Source organism: Macrotis lagotis, chromosome 1 (genome assembly GCF_037893015.1).
Source record: "Macrotis lagotis isolate mMagLag1 chromosome 1, bilby.v1.9.chrom.fasta, whole genome shotgun sequence".
In the NCBI taxonomy this organism is placed as follows: Eukaryota; Metazoa; Chordata; class Mammalia; order Peramelemorphia; family Peramelidae; genus Macrotis; species Macrotis lagotis.
In genome coordinates, this window is record NC_133658.1 from 319,992,828 (window position 1) to 320,014,642 (window position 21,815).

At 40.3% G+C, this 21,815-nt stretch overlaps 1 protein-coding gene across 1 annotated transcript in view; it reads left to right on the top strand.

The window, feature by feature from the left end:
* Positions 1-21,815, top strand: part of CHST8 (carbohydrate sulfotransferase 8) — a 217,743-nt gene that overhangs the window by 59,787 nt on the left and 136,141 nt on the right. Inside the window, exon 2 of the mRNA XM_074211494.1 lies at positions 4,883-5,108. Within this exon, the coding sequence (XP_074067595.1) occupies positions 5,000-5,108 (109 nt within the window). The 5' untranslated portion in view covers positions 4,883-4,999. The remainder of the gene's footprint in view (positions 1-4,882; positions 5,109-21,815) is intronic.

The following is a 21,815-nucleotide window of genomic DNA, read 5'->3' on the forward strand; positions in this document are numbered from 1 at the left end:
CAGGGATTATTCCTTGATGAGGAAATAAGAGAATGACCAGGCTTTCACAGTTAATTTCCAAAGCATACTATATCTTCATTGTCATATATGGGAGATTTTCAAAGCAGCAAGATCAGATTATGATTATTGTTTCTTGAGGAAAATAAAGTTTTTGACTCCATAGACAACCTTTAAGTCTCCCTTAAAACAATTAGTTTTTAATAATTTAATGATCGTGATGTTCCTCATATATAAAGTATACTGTTCTAGGCACTGGTGAAACAAACCAAAAAAGAAGTAACCCTTGTTTTCAAAGAACACTTATGTTATATGTCCGTGTTAAGATTATACAAGACACCTTGATAGATACCACTTCAGAAATACTCATATTAGTCACCCTCCTCCAGGTAGGTTCCATTTTGTCCATAGCCTTCCTATAGATGGTTCACACAGTTGAACATAATACTCAAGATATAGTTTAACCAGGGCAGAATTATCACCTACCATGTTCTGGACATGATTTCCTTTAAGGCAGTCTATGATCCCATTAAACTTTTTTTGAACACTATCTCATTTTTGACTTTTATTATATATTTAGTCAACTAAACTTATATTTCTTTCACATAATTGGATACACACTCACCCTGTCATTCTACTGAAACCTAATGATGATTTTTTTAATCCAAATAATGCTTTTATATTTATCCTGATTTAATTTTGTCTTATTGATTTGGCTTATCTTCTAGATCAGAAATTCTTAACTGCTTAAAAAAGCATTTTGATAACTGTATTTCTTGTATTCCTTTGTGATCCCCTATGTATTTTGTTTTATGCACTTAAAAAAAATCTAAGAAGGGTTTGTGAGCTTCACCAGATTTCCTAAGGGACCATATCACAAAAGGATCCCTGCTCTAGACTATCAAGATATTGACAGATCTGAATGCACTCAAATATACCATCTCCTAGCCTACTTTATCATGTCCACAAGGCTGGCACCTTAAAATCTGGGTATATGAGATCTATAGCTTTTCCTTCATCTACTGGCCCAGGAAAACGGATGTCTGATGTGATCTATTCTAGATGAAACCATTCTAAGTCTTACTGATTCATATTTCCCCTTTTAAATGTTCATATACCATTCTATATATACCCAGACACTCATAGCTACACTTTCTGCAGTAGCAAAGAATTGGAAACAAAGCAGATTCCCCTCTTTTGGGGAATAGCGAAACAAATTATGAATAATGAAATATTGAGCTGTGAGAAATGACAGATATGAAGAATTCTGATAAGTTGTAGGAAGATGTATGTGAATGGATACAGTAAAGTACACAGAACCAAGAAAACAATATATACAATGACCACAAAATTTTAGCAGAATGTAAAATACAAATCACAGTAAATGCTGGGTGATTATAATGACAAAATCTGACCCCTAGAAGAATTGAAAAAAAAACCCCATATTTCCTTCTCTTCAGTGCAGTGGTGTGAGGATGGGTATGGAATATTGAAAGTTGTCAAATATAGTTGTTATGGTTGGTTAACTTAGGAGAACTTTTTTCTCTTTTAAAAATATTTGTCCCCTCTCTATAGCCTCTCTCACCTTATCTTTGAAGTCCTTATTAATCATTTTGGATCTATAATTCTTCATCTGAACTTCATAGGGGCAAAATAAGATTTGGCTAGTTGGATTTTCTCTCCATCTTCTCTGATCATTTCCAACTACCCAGAAAGCAGTCGTAGCCCAACTTTGGTCTTCTTCCCTTTGACATGAATTTAAAAAGACATTTTTGTTCCCAGAATTCATCATCCACCTCATCTCTCTCTGAAGGTTAGAACCCCTAATACTATTTTTATAGGACCATGTCACTCTTCTGGGACTCCCAAAATATACCTAATATCCCATATATGTTATGACCAGGGCAGAATACAGTGCGATGATAACCTCTTGCATTCTGGATGTGACTCTTAGGAGGCTTCTTGGTGGCACCATGAATAGAACATTGGATCTGGAATCAGGAAGACTTGAGTTGAATCCAGCCTTAGATACCTATTAGCTCTGTACCCTAGGCAGGTCACTTAATCCCAGTTTACTTCAGTTTCCTCATCATGATAATAGCTCCAACCTCCCCAGGATGGTTGCTAAGATAAAGCTTTGCAAACTGAAAGCACAGAAGAATGATAGCTATTATTATTATTAATTCAGCCTAAGACCTCATTAGCTTTTGGATGGTCATCTCACACTAATGATTCCTATAAAGCTAGCAGTTGGTGCGTACTAAGTTTGTCTTCTTTTGGGTTCATGATTTTTGCATGCCATTCTAGAATCGAAGTGGGCGATTGAGTCTCTGGGTAAAAACATCTGTCATATGAGCCAGATCCCTTTGTTCTCATAAGAATGCTTTCAACTTGAGACTTTACAGTCTCACTCTTGTGAGCTTCCTCTCCCTCCTTTTCAGGAGGACTTTACCCAGGTGGTCAAGTTCAGAGGATCAGGACTCAAGTCTTGGTTCTGTCAGTAAATTACCCTCCTTGAGCCTCAGTTTTCCCATTTGTAGAATGGGCATTTTTCTCAAGTGGCTATATTGTGGAGATTAATTAAAGGAGATAATGTACATAAAGAATTTTGTAGTTATAAATTTCCCTCCATGTCTATGATTACTGCTATTTTTAAGGCAACTCTCAGTAAAGCAATCTTCAGTGACTGCAGGCTGGCTGGGAAGCTAGAGAGAGCAATGGGACTGGAGTCAGGAAGTCCTGAGTTCAAATCTAGATTCAAATACTAACTAGCCTTGTGATTATGAACATTTAAACTCAGATTTCTACTGTAACATGGATAATACCAGCATCTAGTTCCCACATGTTGTGAGGATTAAATGTGGGGATAGCTGTAAAGTGTTTGATACATGGTAATCACTATTGCAATGTTAGCTATTATTATTAGTGTTCTCAAAAGCAATCAATCAATCAACATCAGTCTACAATCATTTATTTACAGGGGTATGCTGGAGCCAGCTCCTTCAGGTTCAAGGACTGGTTGCTAAATTTTTTGGTAGGAAATCAGAGTTTGATTTGTTGCTTTGTTGATTGTGTAGACTGAAGAAAATGATGGAGAAAATATTAATAGTGCAGATTTAACTTAAAAGAATATTACATACACACACACACACTCATATACTCATACACACATGAAATCTGGTTGATAAAAATTTCAGGTTCATTCTGAAAAACATCTACCAAATACTAGATATTAGATATATAAAAACAAAAAAAGATTTATCCTGGACCTCAGGGAGGTTACATTTTATGAGGTAGACAACATATACATACACATATGTCCATATGTACAGTAAAATATATACAAAATAAATACAAGGTATATTTTTGTAAAATATATACAAAATAAATACAAGGTATATTTTTGTAAAATATATACAAAATAAATACAAGGTAAGAAGGAGAAATTTATCCTTGCTCTCCCCTGGGGAGAGACAAAGAGGCATCATTATATAGGAAAGAAGTATTTATTAGACACCTTCTATTTTCCATGCCTTACAATTATGATCTCATTTGCTCTGCACAATAGCCCTGTGATGTAGTTGCTGTTATCTTTATTTTACAGATGAGGAAACTAAGGCCCACAATGATTGAATGTCTTAAGATCATACAGATAATGTCTGAGACTAGACTAAGATCTTCCTGACTTCAGGAACAATATTCTAGCCACTGTATTGCCTCTATAATGAGGAAAGTACTAGATTTGGAGTAAAAAAGCTTAGTTTCAAATTCCTCCTCTGTCACTGACTGTGTGATCCTGGGCAAGACTACTCTGGGTCTCAGTTCTCCCATTTATAAAATGAAGGGTGTAGAGGGTCTCTAACATTACTTTGACTCTAAATCTCTAATCTTTGACATGGAGGAATATAGCTCTGGGTTCTTTATTTTAAAGTATAGATTTTTCCTGAAGGATGTTTATGAGGGTGTGTGTGTATGTGTGTGTTTCATTGTTGTTGAGTCATTTAATCATGTCTGACTCTTCATGACCCCATTTGGAGTTTTCTTGGCAAAAGACACTTGAGTGGTTTGCCATTTCCTTCTCCTGCTCATGTCACAAATAAGGAAACTAAAGTAAATATTGTTAAATGATTTGCCCAGAGTCACACAGTTAGTAAATGTCTGAGATAGATTTGAACTCAGGTCTTCTTGACTCCAGGTCACTGTACCATCTGTTTGCCCAGATAGATAAATGTATTTACTCTGTGCCTGTCTATCTCTACCTGCCTATTAATCTATCTATTTATCTATCTTTGCAAGTATAATAGGGAAACCAGAATCTGTCAAAAGAGAAAAACCAGAGACAGTCTCTTGAGGGTTCCTCTTTCATATCCTGGACCATCCTGGTAGCCATGAAGTATGCAATTAATTCCCACATATTCCTCTGAACATATTGATTTTTCCCTAGGGAATGTATGTCAGTTTTGGAGTTTTTAGACTGAGTGGACTTGATGACACAAAGCATTGAGTTTAACCAGTTGCTTAGGTTTTGAAAAACTCTGTCAGAGGGTTTAGGTCATAGGGCATCTCATCTCTTGTTAAGGGTGGGAAACAAAAGCAGGATATAGAAGCTATCTTCCCATATTCCTCTCTATGGGACACATAGAGAGGGTCGATGCCCTCTCTATGGTGCCCCCTTATTGAACACCAATTAGAAGTGACATGTGTGTGTGTGTCTCTCCCCAGCTCCCTTAGACCTGAAATGACCCAGGATTGGCCATTAGCTCAGTTTGGGTTACACAGTAAAGTAAGCAGGGTCCTTCCATCTCCTGCAGAATATTGGCTCAGGTCTTCTAGAACTTTAGAGAGTGACTTGGTGTTGATGGTCTGTATCCATTTAACCTTACAGGTGATGCCAGGATGAATTTGCAGCCAGGACGATGAGGGAAGAGTGGACGACGTGCTCAGGAGAGACTTTCTCCAAGTGAGACTGGACACCTTCCAGACTGACTCTAGGGTGGGAATTATGAGGCTGGTATTAATGTTCGCCTGTGTTGTGCTGTTTGGGACAGCCGGTCTTGTGGTCTTCATGCACCTGCAAGATCCTGTGGAAATCATCCCTCAGCAGACACCAGGTTAGTGATCTTTGCTTCCCTAATTAGTCTCTTCCTGATCAGGGAAAGGCGTTTTCCTTCACAAGGTTGATACACCTGAGAATCATCAAAAAAAACCCCTTGATGCTTTCCCTGGGAGTACAGCATCTTAGCTCAGTGGAGAGCTGTGGGCTGGGGCAAGATGGACTGTGGCCAATAAGGGATAATAACTACATTTTATTTGAAGAGAAGTTCTTCCTTCCCCCCATTGCTCCCCCCACCCACCCGCCATTGCCCCATTGCAAACAGCCCAAAATTGTCCCTGATTGTTGCACTGATGGAATGAGCAAGTCCATCCAGGTTGAACATCACCCCCATGTTGCTGTTAGGGTATACAGTGTTTTTCTGGTTCTGCTCATCTCGCTCAGCATCAGTTCATGCAAATCCCTCCAGGCTTCCCTGAATTCCAATCCCTCCTGGTTTCTAATAGAACAATAGTGTTCCATGACATACATATACCACAGTTTGCTAAGCCATTCCCCAACTGAAGGACATCTACTTGATTTCCAATTCTTTGCCACCACAAACAGAGCTGCTATGAATATTTTTGTACAAGTGATGTTTTTACCCTTTTTCATCATTTCTTCAGGGTACAGACCCAGTAGTGGTATTGCTTGATCAAAGGGTATGTACATTTTTGTTACCCTTTGGGCAGAGTTCCAAATTTCTCTCCAGAAAAGTTGGATGAGTTCACAGCTCCACCAGATTCCCAGATTTTCCACAACCCTTCCAACAATGATCATTATCCTTTCTGGTCATATTGGCCAGTCTGAGAGGTGTGAGGTGGTACCTCAGAGAAGCTTTAATTTGTGTTTCTCTAATAATTAATGATTTAGAGCAATTTTTCATATGACTATGGATTGCTTTGATCTCCTCATCTATAAATTGCCTTTGCATAGCCTTTGACCTTTTGTCAACTGGGGAATGGCTTTTTTTTAAAATATGACTCAGTTCTCTGTATATTTTAGAAATGAGTCCTTTGTCAGAATCATTAGTTGTAAAGATTGTTTCCCAGTTTACTACATTTCTATTGATCTTGGTTACAGTGGTTTTATCTGTGCAAAAGCTTTTTAATTTAATTGAAATCAAAATCATCTGGTTTGTTTTTGGTGATGTTCTCCATCTCTTCCTTAGTCATAAACTGCTCCCCTTTCCATAGATCTGATAGGTAAACTAGTCCTTGATTTTCTAATTTGTTTATAGTATTGTTTTTTATGTCTAAATCCTATATCCATTTGGATTTTATCTTGGTAAATGGTGTGAGGTATGAGGTCTAATCTAAGTTTCTTCCATACTAACTTCCAATTTTCCCAGCAGATTTTATCAAAGAGAGAGTTTTTTTCCCAATAGCTGGACTCTTTGGGTAAAACCAGCTCATTTCAATCTTTTGATATCCTGAGAAAAGCCAGCCCAAGAGACATTATTTGTCAAACAAAGGTACCTCCTAAACTAGGAGCCCATTAGTTTAGGCTGCATGGAGACAGATCTATCAGTATTATTTATAGTTCCCGGGCCTCTTTTAGTTTAGAAAGATACTGTGTGATAAATGGGGGCACCCCATTCTCCCCCCCCTCTGAAATTGTATTTTGGGGGACTACCCGTTTTCTCAGATATTGGAAGGGAAGAAATAGAATTATGGACTGGATCTGACTCAGATCCTGGAAAGAAAATTCTGCCTTTGATCCAGAGGCAGCTAGGAAGCATGTTTGTATAGTAGAAAGAAGTCAGGAGATTTACCTACATTCAAATCATCTTACTACCTGAGTGACCTTGGGCAAGTTAGCACCTCCCTAACTGTATTTCCTAATCTGTAAAATGAAGAGATTGGTCGAAATGACCTCTTAACTACCTTCAGCTCTAAAAGGATGACTATATGAACCAAAAATAAGAGATTCCACATCCTGGTTAATGATCCAGATGTGCTGTTGAGGTGTAGGACCATTGGACAGAGGGTAATACATACTTTTATTTTTTTTCCTTTTTTTTAGTTGCTTTTTTATTTAATATTTATTCTCATTTTGTACAATTAATGTTATTTTTACATTAGTAAAATATTCTTGTTTAAGAGTAAACGAGATACCCCCTCCCCCCCATATAGACTTACTTCAGCGATAAAGTAAAGGGGAGAGAAAAAAATTAAAATTAAAAAAAAATAATAGTAATAATTGTAGGTATGGCCAGGTGGCGCAATGGACGGAGCACCAGCCCTGGAGCCATGAGCACCCGAGCCCACATCCGGCCCCGTACACCCAACAATCACCCAGCCGTGTAATATGCAAGCCACCCAAACCCCACTGCCCTGCAGAAACCAAAAAAAAAAAAAGAAAAAAAAAGACCCAAAATAAAATAAAATAGTAATAATAGTAGGGGTGGCTGGGTGGTAGACAGAGCATTGGCCCTTGAGCCAGGAGCACCCAGATCCCAATCCAGCCTCAGACACCCAAGGATCACCCTGGTATGCGGCCCCAGGCAGGCCACCCAGCCCCATTTGCCCTGCACCCCCCCCCCAAAAAATAATAATAATATTAAAAAAAGTGCTTCAGTCTTTGTTCTAACACCAACAACTCTGTCATGCATGGATCACATTCTTTATGATTAGTCCATGGCAAAAGTTACTTCCATATTTTTTCCAACATTGCCATTGCTGATTGCAACTCTCTCCTTTGGTATTTCTCCACTACCATGTACTATATTTTCTCTCTCCTTTCACTCTGACTCTGCTGTAGGGTAGCTGAGTGGCACAGCAGACAGATCCCTGGCCCTGGGGCCAAGAAGCCCAGAGTCCCCATACCACCCCTTAGGCCCAGGATCCACCTGGCCCCGTGGTCCTGGACAGGCCATCCAATCCCAGCCCCTTGCAATAAGTAAAGAAAGAAAATGTGTTATATCTGACCACTCTCCCCCCATGGTCCATCTTCTCCTCCATCACTCCCATCCACCCCCTTCCCCCTGTCGCCCCCTCTCCTTACTCCAAATGCCTATACCCCATAGAGTATATATGCTGTTTTCTCTTCTAGCCACCTTTGATGAGAGTGAAGTTTCCCTCATTCCCCCTTGCCTTCCCCCCTTCCGTATCATTACAATAGCTCATTATAATAAAGAAAAGTCTTATTATATGAAATATCTTGGCCTATTCCCCCTCTCCTTTTTCTTTCTCCCATTACATTTCCTTTTTTTTCTATTAACTCCATTTTTACACCATATTTTATCTTCAAATTCAGCTTTCTCCTGTGCTTCAACTATAAAAGCTCCCTCTACCTGCTCTATCAACTGAGAAGGTTCATATGAGTATTATCAGTGTCATTTTTCTATACAGGAATACATGCAGTTCATCATCATTAAGTCCCTCATATTTTCCCCTTCTCCTCCAATCTCTATGCTTCACCTGAGTCCTGTATCTGAAGATCAAACCTTCTGTTCAGCTCTGGCCATTCCAACAGGAACATTTGAAATTTCCCTGGTTCATTGAAAGTCCATCTTTTTCCCTGGAAGAGGACATTCAGCCTTGCTGGGTAGTTGATTCTCAGCTGCATTCCAAGCTCTTTTGCCTTCTGGTATATTATATTCCAAGCCCTACGAGCTTCCAAAGTAGTTGCTGCTAAGTCCTGTGTGATCCTGACTGCAGCTCCACAGTATTTGAATTGTGTCCTTCTGGCTGCTTGTAATATTTTCTCCTTGACTTGGGAGTTCTGGAACTTGGCTATAATATTCCTAGGGGTTGGTTTTTTGGGAGCTCTTTCTCGGGAGGATCGGTGGATTCTCTCCATTTCTATTTTGCCCTCTGCTTCTAAGATATCAGGGCATTTTTCCTGTAGTAATTCTTAGAAAATGATGTCAAGGCTTTTTTCCTGATCATGACTTTCAGGTATTCCAATAATTTTTAAATTATCTTTCCTAAGTCTGTTCTCCATATCAGTTGTTTTTTCAATGAGATATTTCACATTTTCTTCTAATTTTTCATTTTTTTGGTTTTTGAAGTATTGATTCCTGATTTCTGGTAAATTCATCAATCTCCCTGAATTCTATTCTTTGTCTGAAGGATTTGTTCTCCTCAGAGAGTTTTCTTATCTCTTTTTCCATCTGGCCCATTCTGCTTTTTAAAGCATTCTTCTCCTCCATAACTTTTTTGAACTGTTTTATCCATTTGACCTAAGCTGGTTTTTAGCATGCTATTTTCTTCAGAATTTTTTTTTTTTTATTTCCTTGACTAGGCTGCTGACTTCATTTTCATGTTTTTCCTGCATCTCTCTCATTTCTTTTACCAGTTTTTCTTCTAACTCCCTCATTTGAATTTCAAAGTCTTTTTTAATCTCTGTCATAGCCTGAGCCCAATTTCTGTTTTTCTTGGAGTCTTTAGATGCAGGAGCTTGTGCTTCCTCATCTTCAGACTGAGTGTTTTGATCCTTCTTGGGCTCACAGGCAAAATATTTCTCAATGGTGTTCCTCTTTTTTCTCTGCTTGCTCATTTTCCTAGCCTGAGCCTGGTTTTGGGGTGCTTCCTGATCTTTTGGGACACTCCCACAAGGGTCTCAGTGTGTGAGGCTCTGTCCTCCTCCCTGGTCTGTGAATGACCATATGTGCCCCCCTCTGCCACGGGGCTGAGGTGGGGGGGGGGCCTAGACTGCAATCAGGATCTGAATGTGGTCAGAGCCCCAGAGTCCTGTTCCTGGGGCTGAGGACAGAGCTCTGCAATCTCTCTCTTTTCACTCCTCTCCCTCAGCTCAATGGGCTCATGCCCTGGGAGCTCTTGCTTACAGGCTCCACCTGCTTCTGTTCCTGGATCAGGGCTGCAGAAAGACCAAGGTGCTTGCTGTGTGCCCTGAAGGCTGGGCTCCACATGCTCACTCTGGCAGAGGTCCCCCTCTGTTCCCCCACTTTATGCCTGGTGCTCCCCAGGGTGTAGATCAGGAGACTCCCCCGCTGCTGTGAGCCGGGGCTCTCAGCGCCCTGGGGCTGCCTCTGGGAGACTGAGGTTCTTTCACTCCGTTGGGCCACCCCTCTGGCGGGCCACCCCTTCAACCCTGGGAAGCAGAGCCTTTCTGCTCTTTTCCAGGTTACCTTGAGTAGGAGAACTGCCTCATTGAGTCCCTCTGTGGCTTCTGTCTCTGGAAAGTTTAGTTAGAGTCCTTAGCTTATGAGCTTTATCAGAGAGCGCCTAAGACTCGATCCTTTATTGTCGCCATCTTGGCTCCATCCCCCAATATATACTTTTATTACAGAAGAAACATCATTTCTCTGGTCAGCTAGATGACTCAGTGAATAGAGTTCAATGGTTTAGAGACTGAAAGATTTATCTTCCTGTGTTAAAATCTGGCCGCAGCACTTAGTAGCTGTGTGACTGAGCAAGTTACTTAACCCTGTTTGCCTCAGTTTTCTCATTTATAAAATGAGTTGGAACAGGAAATGGCAAACCACCCTAGTATCTCTGCTAAGAAAGTCTCAAATAGGGTACAAAGAGTGCACCTGAAAAAATACCTGAACACCAATCTTCTCTCTGAAGATTCATGTGGTAGATTACTGCTGCCAAAATATATGTTTACCACAACATAGAAATTATGGAGGTAAAGATCTAGGTTTATTATTACCCTCAAGCATAGGTTTAGACCTCAGAGACAACCTGAACAATCATCAGAATTCTAACAAGGTTTCCTTCAGGAAAAGATATGTCAGAGTGACACTGAAATAATTCGTTTACATATTGCAATCTTGTAGATTCCTTCTAGGCCATATAAGTATAAGAAAAGATAGGTCTACAATATCACTTTATTCAATGTCATAAAAGGTGAATAATTTTAGTTAAACTGAGTCATAATCTCATACATTCCCTAAGGAAACAAACTTTGTAGTGAAACATTAGGTAAATTAAATTGGATTATAATTAAACTACATTTAGAGAATTCACTATTGGCTAATTACTAGGACACTGGGATGGTTGAGATTTTTTCCTCTGCCTTTTTATCTAAGGAAATTTTCACATTCCATAGAACAGATATTGGTTAGGTAAGGTTAATGTTAGCCAAAATTTGCAGGAGGAGTGGCTCTGATTCTCAAATAATTTAAAAAATCAAGAATTCCAATGGCATCTTCCTTTAAGGTATGGGTTTCACCAGAATGATTAGTTTTCTCCCCTGGGATTAGTTTCTTTAAGGTCTCTATTTTAGCCTTCTCTAGCTGTTCCCCATCACCTCCTCCACTCCCATTTGTACTGGGTGAGTTGGGGAGAGCTCAGCAGGCCCATTTTTTTTCCCAGACTAGAACTTTCTGTGTTTCTTTCAAGGCCATAGCACCTAAGGGGAAGCAAGAAGAAAAGATAGATGCTTTAGAAGAAAAAGACTTTTTTTTAATCCAATTCTCCCCCTTCCATTCCCCATTTAACTAAGTAAATAGGATTGCCCCAAACTTGAAAACTTATAAAGGAGGAGGGAGAAGAAAGAAGGATTAGGCAGATTTAGGATGACAGTATAAATTTTGAGTTACAGAGAAACTAAATCGATATCACTTTATTATTTTCAAGCATATACAATATTCTCAATAAGGTAAACCCAAGAGATATCCAAAGTAGAGGCCTATTGAGATCTACTTTAATATGTAAACAAAAATCGATCTGATTAGCATATCGATTGTATGCAAATAGCACTTCTAAAATACTTGGAGACTGCTAATTTAAAAAAAAAATCCCTCAACATCAGTCTTTATATTGATATTGCAAAAAGTAAACTTCAGCCCAGATTCTGTCTAAATTATCACAAATTTCAAATTAGTAGAGCCCAAATTGAAGTTCTATGTAAATATTAATAACTAAATTAAATAATATTGCTAGGAGACATCACATACCAGCAAATTAGCCCAGAAGGTGAAAGAAATTAGGCTGGAGACACATTGGCATTTGGGTCCCCAGTAGAGAGAATGGTGCAACTGAGGAATTTTAGAGTACTGGAGATTTCCCTGGGAGAGGAGAGTCTGCATGCCCCACATGCTGATGGGCAGTAGGGGCAACAGTGCCAGATTGGTCAGGGCTTCCTCCCCTCCCTTGCCAGGCAGGACTTGGGCTCCTAGGAAATCATCCTTCGAGGAGTTGTGCTCATCACTAGGATCAGCAATGCGCTGGCCAGTCAAGTTCGCCAGGGAAAACCACGGCCATAACGCTTTAAGTAATGCTTACATTCCTTTCCCTGAGCAAAGCACTCCTGACAGTGGCTGTTTGTGTTGATTTGTTACTATTCATTTATTTTTGCCTGTGCTTCACACTGCACCCTAATTGTGATGCTGCTCCGAGAAAGCAATATCAAAGTAATTTTCCACAACATTAGTTACAATTTTCTTCTGATCTTTCAAGTGAAACAATCCCATCCTGTTGGCTTCTGTGAGCATATAAGCCTTGATTACATTTATCTGTTGGGAACCAATGCTTACAAAGTCTAGGTGTCCTATATCGGGTCTGTGTGGCCAGATCTTCCTTCCACCCGCTCACTGATAAACGGTAGCTCCCTAGGTTTATATCGATGTGGAGCAAGATACCTCGTCAGGGATACCGGTCTGTTGGCCAGACATCCGGAGTGGACCACAAAGAGATCATGCCCAACTGGTAGATTAAAGGTAGTAAGGATTTCCCTGATGCTTTGGAAACTCTTTTATGTGGTTGCTGGGTGAAAGAATAAGGCCTTGGTTGTTGGGGCCAGCCAGGAATGGTACACAAGAATTAGGGAGAAAGTACCCATTAACTTTTTTGTTGATTAAAAAGATAGTGAGGACAATATTATTAATATGGAAATATGTTTAACATAGTTATACATATATAACCTATATTAGATTGCTCTCTGTCAGGGGGGAGGGAGAAAAATGGGAAACTCAAAACTTTACAAAAATACAGTATTGAAAACCATCTTTACCTGTAGTTGGAAAAACAAATAAATAAATTTATTTTTAAAAAAAGAATAAAAAGATTGGGATGGATGAGGAAGCTTAGTATTTTATACAAAGAATCTCAGAGACAAAATCAAGTGTCCAGTTTGATAGAAAGCCCCATGCCATGGTTTTCCATTAACCCAAACTGCATTAGCCCACAGTGCATTGATGGGAAAAATAGTCTGAGTAATTCGCATGCAAGTTTATTTCACTTGACTCATTTGAGGTGTGTTCGATACAATTTTGCTAATCAGATTAAATTATGATGGAAAACTCACTAATAACATTTTTTTGGTAAAGACTTCTTTTGGAAAGAAAAATAAACAAATTCTCTGCCAAAAAATCAGTAATTCCTAACTTATCTGCATTCTAAATTCAGCTATTTCTGAATCAATCCATTTATGAAGTTGTCTACTAAGGCAGGGAAGGGTTGCAATCTTAGATGAGAGGGAGTTCCTTGTACTAATGAAATCACATATCCTTGGAAATATTAAATCATCTAATCAGCAGCTTTTTTTTTTTTTGAGTATCTTACATTTCTGTGTTTTAGCTATGCTCTGGAGGAGACACAGGCCTTGCTCTTGAGGTGTCCGTAATCTAGATGAGGAGACATGTACCACTCACTAAGGAAATAGCCTCAGATAGTGTATAATTAATGAAATGTTCATGGTCTGAGAAGAAAGGCTGTAGGAGTTCAGGGAAGGGAGAGAGTGAATTGCGTTGTCTAAATTAAATTTTTGTAAATTGAATCCTATTTTAAATGCATTAGAGAGGCAACTATCCAAAGGAACTCTGTGGAAGCTTTGTATGATGTGAATACGTTCAAACTAATATAGCTTTCATATAGGATCCTAGATTGAGAGCTCAAAGGGACCCGAGCAGGCATCTAGTACAACTGCTTCATTTTACAGATGAGGAAATCAAGACCCTGAAAAGTTAATTGACTTGTCCATGATCACACAAGTGGTAAATGCAAGACACCTAAGGTGTCTGATGCCAACTCCAATGCCCTTCACCTCCTGTGTGGTGGATTTTCCTGAAGCTGGGCTCATCCTTTTTTTCAGTTTACAAAAATGGCTTGCCTTTCTGATTCCCAGAGCTTTTCTCCTCTTCTATGACAGAAGGAAGCTAGGAAAGGTCAAAAGTTGTGTCTGGAGGCTGAGGCGCTTAAATAAAGGCTCTCAGCAGTAGGAACTTGATACAATTGGTGGACAATGAAGAAGGGAGCTAGAAAAATTTTAAAGCTTGCCAAGACCTAGGATCTTTTGGCATAGCACTATATCCTTGGGGTTCTGTCTGTTCATTCCTCTCCCCACCCCCAGCTCTCAATGCCATCATTGATAGCGGGCCTGACATGGCCTAATACAAAACCATCCAATTCCCCCTCCTCCTCCTTGCATCTTCCGTAGGAGCAGGTGCCATGTGCCATAAGTCAGAGGGGCCTGATTACTCAGGAATGTGGGGCTCATAGGGTGCTCTTTGATTGAAGGCAGCTGCCCTGGGTGGGGGGGCATGTTATAGTGATGAACCATTCTCCCTTTGACTTTCCCTTTTCTTAATTACTCATTTAACATATACACAGGTAGACACACTTGTCACCCTAGTGACCAGGAACAGGCTTGACTTTGGTTGCGCAATTAGAAGAAAGGGCAACTGCCCCCTAGTCCTCTGTGACTGTGGTCCCTTTTATAGCTCTTATGAGCAGACATGGTATCACAAGCCTTGGTGTGGAAACTGATCCTTAGAACTGGAAAGAAAGTCATTTGGCCAATTTGTCCACCTGCCTCTTAGCCCACTGAGGTTTGTTCAGGGCTATGTAAAAAGATAGTAGTGTGTTCTATTTCCAGCTTGGCACCCTGATAAAACCTTCCACCCCAGCCAGGAGAGACTCCTTTGGTGACACCTCAAGAAATGTCATTAATCTTTCCAGGGCCAAACATTGGCCCTTCCTCAGCTCCTTGAAGAGTTAGCATAACTTTTAAGAGCATTTACTTTGCTTCCAGGCAATTGTTTTTGGACTAAAAAGAACCATCTTTCATTCATTTAACAAGCATTTACTGAATTTTCCTGAACCCCAACTTTGGATTCTTCATGGGTCACTGTAAGCACCTCTTACAATATTAACCAACAAAATGATACCTCACTTTTTCTATGTAGCTTCATGGCTTACAGATTGCTGTAAGGTAAGAATAAATATGAATCCTAGATCTAGAATTGATCCCTATTCCAGGGGGTCATTTAATCCCATCCCCTCACTTTACAGATGAGGAAACTGAGACCCAGAGACTTAGCCAAGGTCTCATAGACAGCGTCAGAGAGTGTCTGTCCTGAGGGAATGTAGTATAGTTCAAAGCAGCCTTGGCTTCTTCAAAGGCACCATGGTCACATCTTTTTTTTTTTTTTAGGTTTTTACAAGGCAATGGGGTTAAGTGGCTTGCCCAAAGCCACATAGCTAGGTAAATATTAAGTGTCTGAGGTCAGATTTGAACTCAGGTACTCCTGACTCCAGGGCCGGTGCTCTATCCACTGAGCCACCTAGCTGCCCCTTATGGTCACATCTTAAATCTACCATTTGCCACTTGGTTAACCTCAGTCAAATCCTGTTCTCTTGGCTCTAGATCCTTATCTGTAAAATGAGGGGATTAGACTAGATGACCCCTAAGACTCCTTCTAGCCCTAGCTTTGTGATAACCTCTCATTTTTAGTCTAGTAAAGGAGAGGTGATAAGGACCGAAATAGCCATGTTACAAAATGGGGCAGCTAGGTAGAGAAGTGAATAGAACTCTTGAGAGTCAGGAAGACCTGAGTTCAAATGTGGCTTCAGATATTTCCTAGCTGTATGACCTGGGGCAAGTCACTCAACCCTGTTTGTTTCAATTTCTTAGCTATAAAATGATCTAGAGAAGGAAATTACAAACTACTCTAGTGTCTCTGCCAAGAAAATTGGGGCTACAAAAAACTGAAATGATTGAAGAACAACAATTCAAAGTGATGAGCAACAAGTGAATGAAAAATATTTAAGGTACTTTGGGGTTCAAAGAAGGGAATGTTACCTGTAGCACACTAATACGTATCGAAGTCCTACTGTTTCTTAAGAGTTAGGAATTGTGATGAATTGAGAATGGTCAGTCCCTTTTCTGACAGTTTCTTCAGGAAAACTTTACTTGGGGAGACCTTGAACTCTCACCAATCACAAAGAACTCAAAACTTGAAATATGTCAACGACCCAAGACACATTCTGTCATGTCCCCTCAAACTGCGAGAAATTGACGACTTCTGTGGGCATACCTAGTAACTATCTAATCTATAGATCTCTACAGCCATCACAACTTCAGGACTGCAACCCTATTTTCCATGGGGAAGCTGGGGATATTAGTAGGAGGAAATGCCCAGTGAAGGGAGTCGAGGGAATAGCTACTATGTCCTTGATTATAATTATCCTTCAAGGAGCTCACTATCTGCCTACAAATGACCCATGAGAGACAATTAGAGAGCCTTACCATATACTTTATAATTGAAAAACAAGAGTACATGGTACACTCTCAGACTGAAGAGAAGAGTCCAAGGAAGATTTCATGGAGGAAATGGGTTGAGCATGACCTTCAAGCATATACATAGTGAGGGTGCAGCAAGGTGGTTGAGGAATATCCACCAATAAGTTGACCTGAGATGAATACTTCTAGTACAAACTTAGTGTGTGTTGAATAACAAGAGATCTGCCTATCTACCAGTCTCCTTTTGTGTTATTTTTGAGTTGATTCAGTCACATCTGATTCTTTGTGATCCTTTTTGGATTTTCTTGGCAAAGATATAGAGTAGTTTGTTATTTCCTTCTGTAGCTCTTTTTGTAGATGAGGAACTAAATGGCTTAAAATGGCTTGCCGAGGGTCACACAACTAGTAAGTGTCTGGGGCTTGGAACTCAGGAAGAGTCCTCCTGATTCCAGGTCTAGTACTCTATCCTCTGTACTACCTAGCTGCCCAGGTAACTTCTCTACTTCTTTTCTCAGAGGTGGCCCCATTGTTACTGATTTGTGAAATCCATGAGTTATAAGGAGGGTTTTGTGACTTTTGCTGAATCTCTAGGTCTCAGTCTCCTTATCTGTAAAATAAGAGGTTGGGCTAAGTGACCTCTTAGGTAACTATACAAGGAAGGGGAGGACTCTGGCCCCCAAAGAAAATTCTAGTACTTTGGGTGATGTTCTCTCCTTCGGTATGTAGTTTTGCTGCAGCCAAAACAGCAGATTCAGAAACAGAGATTCAAAACAGAGCAAAACAGAATGGATTCAAAAGAGGCCTTAGTTGATTTATCTCTTATATCTTGGATTTCACTATAGCCATTCTGGCTCTCCATAGTTCTTCTGTTTTCTTAGCTACTGGTTCTCTTTCTTAGTCACTTAGTCTTTTTTCTAACTGGATCTTATCCCCTTCTATCTGTCTGCCTGATTCTCAGGTCTTTCTGTTTTCTAGCTCTCTGCTCCTTCTTTTTGAATTGAGAATGATTCATCAGTACCTTGTCTGAAGGAGTTCCTTCTGCTGCTGCACCCTCACTATGCCTGGGGAGACCCTGAACTCTCAGCAGTCACAGAAAACTCAGTACTTGAAATCTAACAAAGATCTAAGACATGTTCTGTCTTGTCCCCCAAAACAGTGAGAAATTGTCTTGACCCATGTAGGACATTAACCATCTCAGTCTTAGACCTCTGCAGCCAGCACAACTTCAAGGCTACAATCCAGAAATGTCCAGGGAAAGGGGGGTCAAGGGAATAGATAGCTGCCATCAGACCCCTCTGTCTGGCTGCTGGCTCTCACCTACTTCTGACTGACTCCCTCTTTTGTCTACCTGGTTAGCTCTGAGACCCTCTTTGTCATTTGTCCTTTAGTGGTCTTGCTACCTGACTCTGTCCAATTCTGTCTATACCACCTTTGGTCTTCATCTTGCCCTCCTTTTTCTGCCTCCCATCATTACTGTCACCATCTCACAACCCATCCTCTCCCTGAATTCTGAAATCTTGGTACTTTCTGGGGGGAGGGGGGAGCTGAGATTATCATTTATATCCTCCCTCATGCCATCTCAGTGCAAGCTAGATTGGGAACACATGGGGTCTCTGACTTCTGATAGGTCTGAAGTTGTCTCCCAAGTCTAGTACTGAAATTCTGGGGATGGGTATTACTGTGTGTTCTTCCAATTCATCCTTCTGTTGTTTGCTGGGGATCAGGTGCTCTCTATGTTCTTGTAGCTTTGGGGGCATCTGTTGGGGCACACAGCCCCATTTCCCCCGGCTAACTTGCCCTGCCTTGCCCAGATTCAACAAGGACTTGTTTACCTGATGGATTTGTTTAGTGCATATCCTTGACTTTTTCTGTATGCACCAGTCTTAGTTTACACACTCCAGGAAGGCACAAATCATGTCCCTTTAATTCCATACAGGCTTCATTTTCCTGTGATTTTCTTGGTGAAGAAGCTGATAATGTCATGATGCTGATGATGACAATGAATCTAAAAGGATTCTAAGATCCTTGGCTCAGTGGGGAATGCAGAAATCTCTTCCCCTGGAAGAAGCAACTTTGTTAGACCAGGATAAGAACAGGCAGCAGTGATTGGTAGTTCTCCTAGGAAGGCCACTTGCTGGGGCTTCTTGTCCTGGCCCATCCTTCTTGGACTGCCTGCCTGCCTACCTGCCTGTGGGACTCCTGTTTGAATCTGGAAGCAAAATGTGTCAAACCATAAATCCACACTCCTTCCTGAAGACCAGGGGATGTGTCCCCTCCAGTTATCAAAGACTGATTTGCTCTCCCAGAGTTCAATGGGTTTTATTAAAATCCTCTTGAGCTTTTGTTTCCAGAAACCATTTTTAACTCAGGTTTGCAGAACATCATCTATATTTCTTTTAAAAACTTCTGCAGCTGCCACACATTTGTTGTGACTGTGGTGATCAGAAGTGACGTGTGATTGCAGTGATGTGTTCTGTTAAGTAGCTGGCAGTGTATCAGGGGCGAGATCAACATTACACATGCATGTCAGAATCCAGAGGCTGCTGTTTCTGAAATCATGTTCTTAAACAATGGGCTCAGTTCTTCTTATAACCCTTCTACATACCACATAGATCTCACTCTTTACTTCTTTGAATGACATCTCTTCCCATCCACGTATCCCCGTGGACTGGGCAAAAGGTTTGCATTTTTCCTCAGATGTCACCTTCATATCCTATCTCCTTTGCTAATCATTTCTTTCCACCTCTAGTTCAAAGAGCTGGCTCATCCTGGGTGCCTTCTTGGAGGTTATGGAGGAGAGCTTAGAGGGAGAAATATCCTATGGGTCAGTTCAACAACTGGCTCTAGGCTAGTGGGATTGCCCCGCTCAAGAAATATCAATGGCTCCCTCCTAACCCTAAGGTCAAATATAACTTTCCTAGTTTGGTATTTAAAGCTCTACACAATCTGGCTCCAGCCTACCTTTTTGAAATTATTCCTCATTACTCTGTTTTTGGAAGCAATATATATATACATATATATGTTTGTATATATTCTGTCCACCCTAACCTACTTACTTTTTCTCCTGCATACCTTTCCATCTGCCTGTCTGTCCCCCATGCCTGAAAGGCACTACCTCCTCATCCTGATTCTTAGAATTCCCAGATTCCTTCAAGATTCAGCTCACGTACTATTTCCAATGGGAAGCCTTTGCTGATTCCTTTTATTATGAGTGTTCCTCCTCAGATGACTTATTTTGAGCCCTAGTAGAATGTAATCTCCTAGAGGGAAGAGACAATTTTCTTTCCCTCTTCCTAGAGCCTAGCACAGTACCTTGCTTATTAAATTGAATGGGATTGGATGAGGGGAGGCTGTCAAGGTCAATGGATACCTCTGAACAGGCATAAGGAGACAGCAATAAGTGGCTGTTTCTGAGTTGTATACTTAATTTCTTAGAAATGGAATGAGCAGAGCAGGGTTGACTGGAGCCAGCTAGGACTGGCTCTAAGCCTTTTGTTAAATTTTCCATGCCAGCATTTATACCTCTGAAATTGGCAAGCTGCTACAAATGAGGGTTTGATTTATTGTTTTGTTGATTGTGTGGACTTAAGAAAATGATAGAGAAAAATCTTAATAATGCAGATTAAACTTAAAGTATATTGTGAGCACCATTTCCCCCCCCAGAGATCAGATTGTTAAAACATTTACCAGCATACCATTAAGCAAATCCCAAGAAAGACCAAAGGTGGAAACTTGGAAAGGGTCAGATGTCAGAGGCCATTGACAGCAGGACAAATGGACAGAAATGGGCTTCCAACCTAAGGGGTTCTCCTGAAGGCAGGTTTTGAATGAGTCTTGGTAGTCCTGAGGTCTTCCATTTCAGATAAGACCACTTTGAGGTGGACATTTTGTGACAATCACACCAAGCTCCCAGGGCAGGTCACTTTTACTCTGGGTCTCATTTTCTTCATCTGTAAAGTTAACAGATTGGTCTAAATAACCTCTGAGCCCCTTATCATCATCATCCCTAAATGTAAAATCTTATGATCTGGAACTCTGTACCATTTTTCTGTACTATTTTTGCCAGAGTTTCCTTGAGTGATTGATTTACTCTTAAGAAAAGATTGCCCAGCCTATCAAGGGAGAACCCCAAGTGTTTCTCCTCTTAGAATGGTATTATAATACCCAAGTGATATTGTCCTGTGGTACCCAAGACAAGACTTGTGCAAAAGATGACCCTTTTACCTGACACTATACATCACTTTATCTAGATTGGGGAGTCAGCAATTTGGGTTCTTTTTGCCTTTAGAAAAGCATCCTTAGAGACTATTTGTAGGAGCCCAGCTTTGCTTCAGCACATTATAATCCACTAAATGAAAAATAATGAGCATGTAGGAACTAATAACGGGAAACGCCTAATTAAATTAGGAAACAGGCATCACATTTCTGTAATCTGAAAATGGATATTAATAGAATTTGGTCCCAGAATTGTTATGCTAAAAGTTCCTAGGGGTGGCAAAATTAAAAAGAAAGAATAGAAAGAAAATGTAATTATCATATCTAGTAAACTGGTATTGTATTTAAAGGAACTAGTCTAGAATAAGGAAAAAATAGGGAAAGTATTTCTAAATAGGTGAAAAAGTCATTAAATGTCTATTAGCATGAAACTGGAGGGGGGAAAAAGTTATTTCAGATTTGGCCCTGCCACCTCCTTCTAAGGTGTTATTAGTTAAATTATGTATCTTGTGACTTCTGATTTAATTCTATTGTTTCCTCTAAAGGCAGTAGATTCATTTCTTAATTGATGCTCAATGGAGATAAGATTGCTATAGCCCAGTTTAATGAACCAAGAAACTGAAAGCTACCTTTGGCTGTTTCAGGTACCCTGCCAAATCCCTGTCTACTCTGTCAAGTTTCAGCTGACAAAAACCCCTAACAAAAGGCTTCTTCTGAAATTTCACCCCCTCCTGGAAAATTGGGGCCCCATTGTTTTCTCTGAATCAAGGCCCCCAGGGTAACAGAAGGATGACTGAGGTTGGAGGGTTCCAGCACACACCCTGTCCTTTCTCAAACCTCTGGTTTCAAATCTCAACAGCAATGAATTGTTCCTTAAACCTCTTTCCTCCTCCGAGGTGAATTGTACTCTATTCTCCCTGCTGTTCTGGTTGTTCCAGGACTAGATTCTGTTTCCGATGTGAAGGGATCAGGTCCTTGCTTGCCTCACTTTGCTGAATGACCGAGTGAATGAATGAATCCTTTGGGCTCTGTGGAGGAAGATGTTGAATTTCTGAGATGCTTCCCTACATGTGTT